The 12929-nt window shown below is 38.4% G+C and overlaps 2 protein-coding genes across 4 annotated transcripts in view; one reads left to right on the top strand and one right to left on the bottom strand.

Moving 5' to 3' along the window:
* Positions 1 to 4814, top strand: part of LOC107707758 (zinc finger protein PLAGL2-like) — a 40256-nt gene extending 35442 nt beyond the window's left edge. The window contains exons 2-4 of one of the 2 annotated variants that reach the window (XM_016511858.1): positions 1387 to 1463; positions 1651 to 2075; positions 3198 to 4814. In XM_016511858.1, coding sequence (XP_016367344.1) covers positions 1768 to 2075; positions 3198 to 4662 — 1773 coding nt within the window. In that variant the 5' untranslated portion in view covers positions 1387 to 1463; positions 1651 to 1767 and the 3' untranslated portion in view covers positions 4663 to 4814. Of the gene's footprint in view, positions 1 to 1386; positions 1521 to 1650; positions 2076 to 3197 lie in introns of both variants that reach the window. The other variant, XM_016511857.1, reaches the window with a different exon arrangement.
* A 4669-nt stretch (positions 4815 to 9483) lies between these two features.
* The window catches only part of tm9sf4 (transmembrane 9 superfamily protein member 4), a 14951-nt gene continuing 11505 nt past the window's right edge, over positions 9484 to 12929 (bottom strand). For both annotated transcript variants that reach the window (XM_016511854.1, XM_016511855.1), the window contains exon 18: positions 9484 to 10720. In XM_016511854.1, coding sequence (XP_016367340.1) covers positions 10571 to 10720 — 150 coding nt within the window. In that variant the 3' untranslated portion in view covers positions 9484 to 10570. The remainder of the gene's footprint in view (positions 10721 to 12929) is intronic.

The following is a 12929-nucleotide window of genomic DNA, read 5'->3' as shown; positions in this document are numbered from 1 at the left end:
GCCAAAATCATCACAATTAAAAGAACCAAAGACTTAAACTACTTCAGTCTGTGCGCATTGAATTTATTTAATACACGAGTTTCACAATTTGAGTTGAATTACTGAAATAAAAACGTTTCCACGACATTCTAATTTATTGAGATGCACCTGTATATGTGTAAAAGAAGCCTTGCTTTTTAGTTTAGTTTTTATTGAGCCTTGGGGATTTCTCATATGTAAGAGTCTTTGCAGTTAGTTACAATAATTAATTTTTAATGAAAAGTGTCTGCCTAAAAGTGCATAACTATCAAAATAATATATCTAGACAATTCCCTGTCTGTAATTTGTACCTGGACATTTTTTTTAAATTAACAAATTAACAACAATTTCAGGTTATTTATAAAACCTATAATGTCTATAGACAGCTTTGAACTGTTTTATCACCTTATGCCATGGTGTGATATTTATTTTTAAGAGTACAAATAGTCTTTCTTAATCAGTTATTATGGTCTTAAACACTATGCTTAATAATTCTAAATGAATTATGAACTTTTTTTTTAGCACCAGTGGACATGTTATCTTGCATAATTACACCAGTGCATAATAAAATCAAGGTCGTATAAACTATGCTAAAATTACTGAGGGGTAATATCATGTGATACTTGTGCCATGGGGTTTTACTGAAGTGTACATTTTTCTGTGTAACGTTTAGTGCTATTTAAGGTCTAATTTATTTGACATCCCTAGAGGTAGCTTTGTGCCTGTGTTTGCTTTAGGATTACAGGAGCCTTACACCGTTTCATAACACTGGAGTACATGTACACACATGCATGACAGAACATGCATGGACACACAAAGCTTACTTTGTGCACCTCAATTGTTGATGCGGTATAGCAAGAGAAGAATTGCCAACTACTGATACTGCCCAGTTTATTAACAGTTCTGTACATTACTGCCCTCTGGCTGGCATAGTGACACAGTAAACGTGTTTTAGAACAGTTAACAGTATGTCCACAGGCAGTTGCACATTTTTCCCTAATATTGATGTAAGGAGCCCATAATGTCAGATATATAATGCTTTTATTGTTGGAAATGTCTGTTGATCAACCATGAACATGAAGCATTTATTAATATTTATTCATGTATATAATTATACATTGTAGATTGATTTATTAACATCTTTATAATATACAAATATCGTTTATTGTTAATTCTTAATGCAAATAATGGTAAAATGTACAACTTGTAATTAAATGTTTAATCAATGCTGTTAAAGTATTGATCCTGTTAACTAATGTTAACAAACCTAAAGTGTTACTTTTAAATATTTGAAATTGTTTTATTTTTTTTTTCAAAAGAAACACTAATCAATGATGTATGTCTTTTTTTATTCTGTTTTTATGAAAGGGTGAAGATAATGATGAGCAGTATTGTCACCCTCTCGGCCCCAGTCATGGCAGGTGGGACTGGATGAGAGCGTGAAGGTAAACGAAAAAGACATGAAAAGCACTTAACTTAAGTTTTCAGCACATACAAAAAGGGTAAGTGCTGTTTAGCTGTCTCCCTACATGTAAGAAAAAACATTGACATGCTTAAAACAAACAACAACAAAAAAATCAGCTTTATCTTATGTTTATTCATTTTTGGTTTTGTTGGTCACATGTTGTACAGATAGCAGACAATTTTGGAGCCTGCATCCCCTTAAACGTCGCCGTGATATCGAACCAGAGCCTGCAAGGCAAGGCAGCCACGGCCGAGTTTCAATGGCAACGGCACCCTAGGGCTGCCATGGCAGCAGCTGCCGCCGATGCCTCACACCATATTGCCACACTGACGCTGGAGGACGAGGAACGACGAGGCGCCACCAAATTGTTTGGAGGTCCCGCTGCAGGGAGGACGGAAAGAGAGACAGAGAACGAGAAAGAGAGGGAGAGGGAAGGGAGAGGCAGTGGGGACGAGTGTTTGGTGTGCGGTGCACTCTTCGGCTCACAGGACAAGCTCCGGCTCCACGCGTTCTGTCACACAGGAGAGAAACCTTTCCACTGTTCCCAGCCCCATTGCCCTAAAGCTTTCAGCTCCAAATATAAGCTCTTTAGGTAGGTGCTACTTGCATGTAAAGGCCACAGTATACTTCAAGTGTAATGGAATGAATTGTTGTGATGTCATTTTAAATTAAATCTGGCCTAAACAGCATTTGGCATCTGGTGGTTCGAAACATCTCGCCAATGCAAACTTTATGGAAAACTTTCCACTTGCTGTTAAAGGGCTTTGAACTGCCATTGGTCCATGGCAATTAAATAATCATAGATGGGAGTGCTCTGGGGCTCTACCTTCTTTAACAGTGAAATCTTTTCAGGTGTATTTTTTCGCTCAGTTTGTCGTGGTCAGGCATGAGTGAAAATATGAAGCTCATCCCTATGATCAGATTCTCTCATTGCTGTCATTTTTGTTGTTTGTGGTGTTAAAAGGATATTGCAGAACGGTACGCGAGGACTGGAATTGAGAACCACTGGTATAAAGGGGTATAGTCCAATCCTGTTCCTGGAGGGCCACTGTTCTGCAAAGTTGAGCTCAAACCCTAATTAAAGGGATAGTTCACCCAAAAATGAAAGTTCTGTCATTAATTACTCACCCTCATGTCGTTCCAAACCCGTAAGACCTTTGTTCATCTTCGGAAAACACAAATTAAGATATTTTTTATTAAATCTGACAGCTCTCAGACCCTTCATAGACAGCAACACAACTGGAATGTTCCCAGGTCCAGAAACGTAGCAAGGACATCAGTAAAATAGTCCATGGGACATCTGGGGTTCAACCGGAATTTTAGGAAGCTACGAGAATACTTTTTGTGCGCAAAGAAAACAAAAATAATGACTTTATTCAACAATTCTTCTCCTCCTCCTCCTCTCATCTGCAGCAGTGTGCCACCATTGTGGAAAGAGTATCAGGATGCATGCACTTGCTTCTGCTTCATGTAAACGTGTAAAAGCATGTGTTGTTTAGAAGTATTTCTGGACACTTCCAGAAAGGTGTGTTGGAGCTAAATTATGCCGGAAGTTGGTCATCCAAGGGCAGGAGTAGACACTACTGCTTGAGAGCGTCCCACTGCAGTCTGGCCTGAACTTGATGAATGCAATGATGAATTCGTTTAACAGAAATTTCCAATGTACCTTTGTCTGTTAGTCTTTAGCTAAAGACTGTCTTTGTCTCCTTTGTAGGCATATGGCCACACACTCCCCACAGAAGACTCATCAGTGCTCATTCTGTGAAAAGATGTTTCACCGCAAAGATCACCTGAAAAACCATCTGCAGACTCACGACCCCAACAAAGAGGCCTTTAAGTGTGAGGAGTGTGGCAAACACTATAACACAAAGCTGGGCTACAAGCGCCACATGGCCATGCACTCAGCCACAGCCGGTGATCTTACCTGTAAGGTGTGCTTGCAAAGCTACGAGAGCACGCCTGCACTCTTGGAGCACCTCAAGAGCCACTCAGGCAAGTCTTCAGGTGGTGCCAAGGAGAAGAAACACCCTTGTGACCACTGTGATCGTCGCTTTTACACACGAAAGGATGTTCGGCGACACATGGTGGTTCACACGGGACGCAAAGACTTCCTGTGCCAGTACTGTGCCCAACGTTTCGGGCGGAAGGACCATCTGACGCGGCATGTCAAGAAGAGCCACTCGCAGGAGTTGCTGAAGATCAAGACAGAGTCTCCGGATATGTTGGGTTTACTTGGGTCTGGTTCTTCACCTTGTGCTGTGAAAGAAGAGATAAGTCCTATGATGTGTAGCATGGGACCTATCAAGGACTCGATGATGGCAAAGCCTTTCCATGGTGCCACCCCTTTTCCCATGGGCATGTACAACACTCATCATCTCCAGGCCATGTCCAATCCTGGTGTGGGCCACCATCACTCACTGGTTCCAGGGTCTTTATCCACTGCCATGGGGATGGGTTGCCATATGGAGCCCCCATCATCACTGCACCACCATCACCCACATCATCATCACCACCCTCACCATCATCACCACTCCCCACCTCCACACCAGCAGCAGCCTACCCTGCAAAACCAGCAACAACAGCACCCTCAGCCACCGCCCAAGTACCAGCTCGGATCTACCTCATACCTGCTGGAGAAGCCCCTGAAGGTGGAGATGGACAGTTTCCTGATGGATCTACAGAGTGGACTCCCAATTCCTCCGCCGCCCTCAATCGACCCCCACTCAGCAGCTTCGCCCAATAAGGAGGGTATGGAACCTCCGGCGGGACTGTCGGATGACCTTTGCGGGGACCCCCTCATGTCCAAGAGCCCCGCTGTCATTGCTGAGTCTTTGTGTGCTGCTAACATGGACTTTTCTCATCTGCTGAGCTTTGTTCCACTCAGTCTGCAACCCTACGGTGCCCCCATGAGTTCAGGAGGACTGGTCATGGGTTACTCCACATCCTCCACAATTTCTTCCTCTTCTTCCTCATCGTTGTCAGCATCTTCGCATGCTGCTGAACCACATGCTGCCACAGCCACAGCTGCAGTGCCTCTTACCTCTTTGCAACCTCAACCTCAGGAGCAACCAGGCTCCGGTGGGGGTCTCAGTCTTGGGTCTCTGCACCCACTCCCACCAGTGTTCAGCTCTAGCCTCAGTACGACCACTCTGCCTCGCTTTCACCAGGCCTTTCAATGAGGTCCCCAACCTGGCCTGCCACAGGGGCTCAGGGCAGAGGAGCATTAGTGCTCCCCCTAGGGGTGGGGAGGTAGAACACTTGAACACATAGAAGCCTTAACAAAAGCGCACAACAGCTTTGTAATGAGCCTGGAGGAAAACAAGCATATGAAATATCATGGAGCTTTTATTTAGGCTGTCTGAATTATAGCTATGATTTTTTAATACCCTTTTGAACCTCTCCCACCATCCCCTCTCCTACAATTTTGTAGTTAGACAGCAGCATCAGTAGGCCGTAAGGCATGGTACTGCATACTTTATAAAGTAATAATATTAGTAGAAAAAGGAAAAGATTAATGTAGAAAAGATAATCCGTCTTTGAGACTAGTTTGAAGTGATATATGAATTTCGTTTTCTTTTCCAAATGTGAGGCCTGACTTTACTATATTGTCTCTATTCTATTAAGATTATAAGTCAGGTAATTGCTGGTTTCCCTTAAACTAAAACCATCTTCATGGCCAGGAGTGGAAGAATTAGGGAAGGAATGAAGGAGTGAAGGAGTGAAATTGGTTATTCCAAATTTAGTTGTTTATTAGTTTATATATCTATATCAATCAAGTCATTATTATTACATATTCACATATGAATTTAACGAGCAGTTTAAAAACAAATACTGTGTACCTGATTAGATGAAAATGTCATCTAAAAATGTGTTCTTCCAGCGTTTTTGTGTTGATAATACAAATTTACACTTGTTGGAATGGTCAGTAACTAGTTTTTATGTGAAAGAAGCAGAGGGACTGAAAATAGAAAGGCAAAGAGGGTAAAATAAACTGCACAATTTGTTCATTTGGTACAATGTGATCACTGACAGAACTAAAGCAAAAGACATTTTACGTCATCTTACAGGTTTACAATTTTTCTCAAAAGAAGCACTTTGTTTACAGCAGAAGGCACTTGACCTCTTTGGGTTGCCAAGATGACCCACACTGAAATCCCCTCCCTTTCCCCACTCTACCTTCACGCTTCCTGAAAAGAGACTGCCATTAGACACACACACACACAAAGTTCAAACAACCCAAGTACCTTTGAATACTCCACAGCAATCCGAGTCTCAAGATGGTTTTCCTCCTTCCAGCACTAATTTTAAGTCTCCGTGGCAACAATATCCCACCAGATCATGATATAAATATATGTATTTTAAGAATAAAAAAAGTATTTTAGGTAGGTTTTTATTTTAGAGAGATACATTGTAATGATAACCCTGGTATATGTGAATGGAAAAAAGACAAAACAAAAACAAGATTTTTTTTTTTTTTTTGCAGTGTACGAAGTACCACATCAAAAATATATATTATAATTGCTTCTTTTTCAGTATATTTTGTAATTTAGATAGTTGTATTAAAAAATTGCTGATGGATTTAAAAAAAAATATCTAGCAGGTTTACAGAATTATGTATCTTGCATCTTATTGAACAAAATGGATGAAGTATTAGCTTTTCCCTATAGCTTTTCCTGTTCCTTGTTTTTCCATGTGAGATGAATAAGATGGGATTTTACCTGCATATACTAGACTAATAGTGGCATAATCCAGTAGAATGGACTAGTCTTTAATCTTTAGAGCATGAACTAGATGCCCATAATGTGATCCAGGTTTCAGTTTGCGTTTTTTGTTCTCAGTATTCGATCAGACCTGACTCATGCTGTCTATTTGTGTGTTTAGTTGTACAGTTTTTAACCTCCACGATCATATACACCATCGCACTGAAATGTCTGAAACCGCAATTCCAGTTGCTGTAGGTTCAGTTTAAAATGACGAAAACAGGAATTTTGTCATACAATCCCTTACAAGTTGTCATTTCCCAGCAAGTGGACTGCACAAGTTCTTACCAAATAATCATTCATTACCAATGGCCATGCGAGGAAGAGTTGTGTGCAAAGAAACAGATGATGATCAACGTACCAGCAGTGAAAGCAGTGCCTCATACAAACAGATGTATTTTTCTCTCCCTCTCTTCACCTCATCCCTTTGGCTAAATCTATTCTGTGTCCACATCTGTGTTTATAATGAATGTGAATATCTCACAAGCAGGAAAGACCATAGAAAGGTAAAAGGCCACATCGCAAAACTAAGACAAAACAATATTATGCTGCTCTTTGTGCTGTGGTTGCCAGCAACCATAGACCACTCTGGAAACATTTTAAACTGCAAATGATCTTTTAGCAGAAAACATGCACAGTACACGTGAACTGTTTGTCCGTTTTCTCTGTTCTTCAGCTGCTTTGATTCGAATGAACATTTTATGAAAAGGGTCTGAAAAGAGACACAAAGAAGTCACCAGCCTGGTCTTTGACATTCAAAGCATGGGACATTTGATTGGGATATTGCCTAGTCGTTTTGTCATCATATTATTTTCTGTTTGTTGAAACAGGACCTCAAAACAACACAACGCATCACCTCATTTATTTGTTTTTTTTCATACCAAAAACCTGGGGAGAAGAAACTTCTTTTTGCACAATTGCTAACTAAAAAAATAATCGAGTTAGTTTTGCTTATACTGTAAGAGTGTTTTTGTTAGAAATAATTGTTTCATAAGAAAGTCATTAACAGTGAGTTTTCCCTTCATCCTGCTCTGTAATAAGTGGGGTGATACTGATTCATAGGCATTCATGGATTTTTTGGCATTTTCACAATAAATAATAATGATAATAATTTAAAAAAACATTAAAGGTAATTTAAAATGAATTTGACAATTAAAAAAATGGAATTGTACATATTCTCATAGTTTGGCTTGAAGCTATAATTTATTTCTAAGAAATAGGAAGATATGTTTAACAGAATAAAAGAAGGCTATTGGCAATTTTTGAGTTTGTCCTCCCCGGGTTTTCTGTGAGCTGATCTGAATTCTAGCACTTTTAAACCTTTAAAAAAAAAAAAGAGAGTATTTTTCAGCCTTGTATGTTTTTAATTTTGTATTTGATCTTGTATGTGCCATTAGTTTAATGTGTAGAGTTTATTCATCTTTATGTAATTGTTGTTTTTCTCCTTTCCCAAAAGAGTAACAGTATTTTAGATCGATTTTCACTAATATTAACAGCATTGGCCCTTTTCCCACACTGTCGTCATACATTTGAGGAAGTCATTTAATCTTAAAATAGATGTTAGAGTAACATGCTCAGAATCATTCTCTGTGTCTGAATTCTGAAATTTGATCAAATCCTCATTGCCACAAACAAAAGAAAAAACGTTTCCAGCTCCATCTATAACTGAGGTGTTTTCAATCAGCATTTCTTATAACAAGCTGGCAGGTTCAACTGGTGTGAAATTGTTCCCAGCTCTCTGCCCCCCGAAAAGCACTTTTGGTTCAAATGAAGTTTTATATAATAACTGCCTGAATAGTTGGAGCTCAGCATCTGATTTTAGTTTTCAGAGGTGTTTTTCTTTTTTTTTTAACCAGCAATATTCTGCAGCACACAGATTAACCAAGTTAAATTGATATTTCCCTCTCTTGTTGCAATGCACTTGTCCTTTACTCCGCAAATACTAACAAAAATATTAAGGGAAATTATGAGGTAACCAAGCTAGGGTAAAACAAAACAATCTGACTTTTAAGAAAAGGAAAAATGATTCAATAAAATGCTCTTTCGGCTTATAGTGAGAAAATGGGAATGTCCGCAGAGGACAAAATCCACTTGTAGTTTGATATATTTTAGCTTAATGTAAGTCTTGCATTCCAAGCTTTTTATGTAACTTGTTTAGCAATATAATCGTTCTATTTTTAGTACTTGCTTATTACCACGACTTCTGGAAAAAAAGGTGAAAACAAAAAATTTTTATATTCATCCTTACACTATTTTATATAACATGGAGAAGATGATTGACAGGACGAATTGTACAAAAGAAATGCATAACGGAGACAAACTGTGCTTTTTTTGTTACACAACTCACCTGCGGTCAGTTGCTGCATTGTAAAGTTGACAGATTTGTATATTGGTTGATCCAAAGAGATGACATTACAACAAACCTATTTACTTATTGTACAGTACATTGTACCATTTGACTTATGTGTTATGTTAAAATGATTAAAAGACGAACCCACGGTTTCATATTTCTGGCGTCCTTTTTTTAAGCGTCTGATTTCCTGTCTGCATGAGAGGGTGCGAGAAGAAACGGGCTGGTTATGGCTGAAAACTGCCATTCACATACCATACAGCCAGAACAGGAAACCACACCACAGCACACAAATGAAAAGACAAGAAGGGCACAATTCCAAGTAATAAAAAAACTGAGCTCTAGCCAGGCTTAATTATAAAGTGGACCTCAAACCTATACTTTCACATCTCAAAGAGTTGTTTTAGGCCCAAAATGCCCACCAACAATACATAACGCTCCATCATTTCTCATGTGAAAATGACTTAAATCAGGAGGAATTTGAGGTTTTACAGTCTTGTCTTGTATTCCAAGAACAGCCAAGGCTCTGACTTCCTACTCTTCTGAGAAAACGCTCCCAACGCAGCCGAATTGGAGAAAACGCTCAACGCGTAACGTGCCGAGCGAACGATGTTCTCAACAAAACCTGGACGGTGTTTTAAATGTCAACATATTGGCACCTTTATTACTTAATACATTGGAAATTGACATTTTTAAAAGAGGAAGGGGAAAAAAAGATTTATAAAGAAAAAAAAATAACATGCTTTTATCTAAAACAAAGACATAATGGGACAAAGAGCTCCACAAATAAAACCCTAAAATGCAACACTATAAAGTACTGTATTTACACCATAAACATACACATCGACCCAACGCAACAGGCAGAATAAAGTGCATCTGTAGAAAATATATTCTGTAGATCTTGCATTTATTCATTAAGTCACCTGTGAGGACGACAGGAAATACAGACCGGTCTAAAAGCAGATGTAGATTTTGCTATAGTGTTTTAAACTACTGAATCCTGCATCTGCTTCACTTTAGGGCATAGAGTCAGAATTAGGATCCAAATATTGTATCTTGTGTTTTGAGAGAGCTAAAAATGATAACCATTTTAAGTTCAAATCTAAAAAGTACCATGGATGTAAGCAAATATACCGCAACCTGCTGGGCACTGCACAAATTTGTGTTGATACCCTTGAATTTCGGGGTATATCCACCAAGATGCATCTGATTTTGGCTACAGCAATAGTCAATAGGTGGTCAATACATGGCAGAAAGATTTTTTACAAAAAAATGGCTTCTCTAATGTGGAATATCAAATGTGTGTGACATTGAAAAACAGGCCTTTCTCTTAGTGGCAAAGAACAAACAAACAAAGCGATACTGCATTATTATACGTCTTTTATAGGTCCATTGACCAGCAAGCACAAGGAAACAGAAGGAAATCTACTTCTTTTTTTAATGTCCTTGCCTCATGTCTTTACATCCCATAATTTCAGTCCATGCCAACATATAAAGACCACAGAGTGACCACACATTCACACACACACATACAAGACAAGCATTCAGGAACTCAGTTCTGAATCAAAGACATAGAAACAAGTTGAAATCAAATGTTATATTAAAAGGACACAAAGCTAATTTGTAAAATGATATATGCAACTAACCCTCAATGTCTTCAAAAGCATGAGACCCAGCCCACAAATCCAACATCCCCACCCAAACTTAAAGAAAAAAAAGTCGACACACTTTGGCCCATGTTGTGTGTGCAAAAAGATATACAGACATTAAAAATGGAACTGTTCATGTTGTTTCTTTACATCTTTGCTGAGGCAGAGATAGCAGGACAGAAAGGTTTTGATAACGGTGTACAAAACACATCTATGTTCATTCCTCCAGTCCATAGGGGGGCGCTGCTGCGCCTCATGCCAGCAATTCACACATCAGTGCTTGCTTCACAAAACAGAAAAAAAGGAAACAAAAACTGAAAGAATTATTTCAGTCGATTTTGACCGCAGCATAAATTTTCCGTATGAACACATAAGCGGCATAGAAGCCAATCGTTCCCGTTAGCAGCCAGAAAGACAAAACCATCAGGGTTGTGTAGCCAAAATACAACAGAGAGGGAATGAACTCCACAATGTCCAGCTGGGAGGGAAAAAGAAAGAAAGAACTATGTAAATGTTGAGTACCTCAAAACAGAGATAAATGTGTTATTGGATACAAAAAAATATATTAAGCTAGTCACGTAAACGTCAATCTGGGACTTAATTTAGCTAGAAAATGCATTTTAAAATTTATTTTAACTAGGCCTATTTCAATTGATGCTATGTCCATCTTTCCTTTTTTTGGTTTTGCATTTTGTAAAAGCACTTTAATAAAAAAAATAGTATGCAGACTGGCAGATCCTCAACAAAATTATAAAGCTGATGTGTCATTTTTGTGCAAATAGCCGCAAACAAATTGTAAAGCAACTTTTTTTCAAACAGGTTTCTAACAATCTGCCCATCCTAAAATCAGTAGATTAAATAAGCATTTTCAGAAACACAAACTTTACTGTTAATTTGATAACATTACAAAATATTTCTATTTCAAATAAATGTTGCTCTTTTGAACTTCCTATATTTCAGTTTCCTGAAAAAAAAGTATCACAATTTCCCCAAAAATATTAAGCAGCACAACTGATTTTAACATAGATAAACAAATGTTTCTTGAGCAATAAATCAGGATATTAGAACTCAGATTTGTCATCAAAAAAAAAAAACATCAAAAAAAAAAAACAATAAAAAGGAAAACAGTTATTTTAAATATTTCACAATATTACTGTTTTAATGTATTTTGGTGAGCACAAGAGTCGTCTTCCAAAAAAAATAAAAAAATAAAAATTTACAAACACGCGTGTGTGTGTGTGTGTGTACACATACATATGTGATTATATTACTGGATGCTCGAAATTGAACAGGAGAATGCATGTTTTAAACAGCTTATTGTACAGGTAAATTAATTGCCGTTCTAATATAATGTGCTGCTGCACTGTAACACACACACATAGGCTACAGACAGTACTGTAGCTCATACATCACGCGCAGATCATTCAGTGCGGAAAAGTATTGTCAACACTATTCTGGGAGTTCTCAATAAAATAGCTTAGTCTTTTAATATGTCATAAATTGATTTTTGTTGTAAATATGCCTGACAAAATTGTTACACTGAATTACATTTTAGTGGGTGTCTTCGTGAACAACAATTTAAATCAGTATTGCACTTATTGTTTTTATGCTTAAACCCTTTTTCGTCTTTGACCCATATAAATATATATTTGGGCTGTCAGTCGATTCAAATCTAATTTTAACCTAATTACACAATGTGTCGATCAATTAATCTAATGAATCGCAAATTAAATTTGGCTGTGAAATTACCCACAAAAGATTATTTAAAGCCATTATTGTATTAAATGAGAAAGTATCAAATAGACATTACAAATAGTAGCTGAAGAAATAAAGACATGACACGTTTATCTGGGCTTAATGGTTAGAGAGTCGGACTTGTAACCCAAAGGTTGCGGGTTCGAGTCTCGTACCGGCAGGGATTGTAGGTGGGGGGAGTGAATGTACAGCGCTCTCTCCCACCTTCAATACCACGACTGAGGTGCCCTTGAGCAAGGCACCGAACCCCCAACTGCTCCCCGGGCGCCGCAGCAAAAATGGCTGCCCAATGCTCCGGGTGTGTGTTCACGGTGTGTGTTCACTGCTGTGTGTGTGTGCACTTTGGATGGAATAAATGCAGAGCACTAATTCCGAGTATGGGTCACCATACTTGGCCACATGTCACGTCACTTTCACTTTTAAATATTTTATTTAATTCAACGTTAAATTTATTACACAAACGTTTAGGCTACAACGTCCTAACATAAACAATGGAAGATAAAGGAAGATAATTTGAGAAACAACTCAGTATCTTTTGTTCATACAATTAAAGTCCAAAACAGTCCAACAGTCGTCTTTTTCAGTCTTTTTTCTAATGAAATGAAACTCTAAATAAGAAAGTAAAACTGCCAGCAGGTGGCAGTAAATGTCTTTATACTTCATTCATTCATTGCTCAAACAGCTGATTCATTCAAGAATAAAGTCCAGTGTTGCCAGATTGGGCGGGCTTTGAATTTGATTGTGCAGGTAAAAATTGGCTTGGCCGGGTGGACAAAATTTGGGCTGGTTTGGGGTCAGTTTGGCGGTTTTCAAACATATAAATTGCATAGGCTAATTGTTTAACAAACAAGCCCAAGTGTGCATGTACTGCATTCATTCAGTCATCACAACGTTACTACACACACACACTGCAGAGGCGCTGGTGCTGATGT

The sequence above is a fragment of the Sinocyclocheilus rhinocerous genome, unplaced genomic scaffold (assembly GCF_001515625.1).
Source record: "Sinocyclocheilus rhinocerous isolate Xijiao unplaced genomic scaffold, SAMN03320098_v1.1 scaffold565, whole genome shotgun sequence".
In the NCBI taxonomy this organism is placed as follows: Eukaryota; Metazoa; Chordata; class Actinopteri; order Cypriniformes; family Cyprinidae; genus Sinocyclocheilus; species Sinocyclocheilus rhinocerous.
This window is presented reverse-complemented; position numbering and strand designations above follow the sequence as displayed.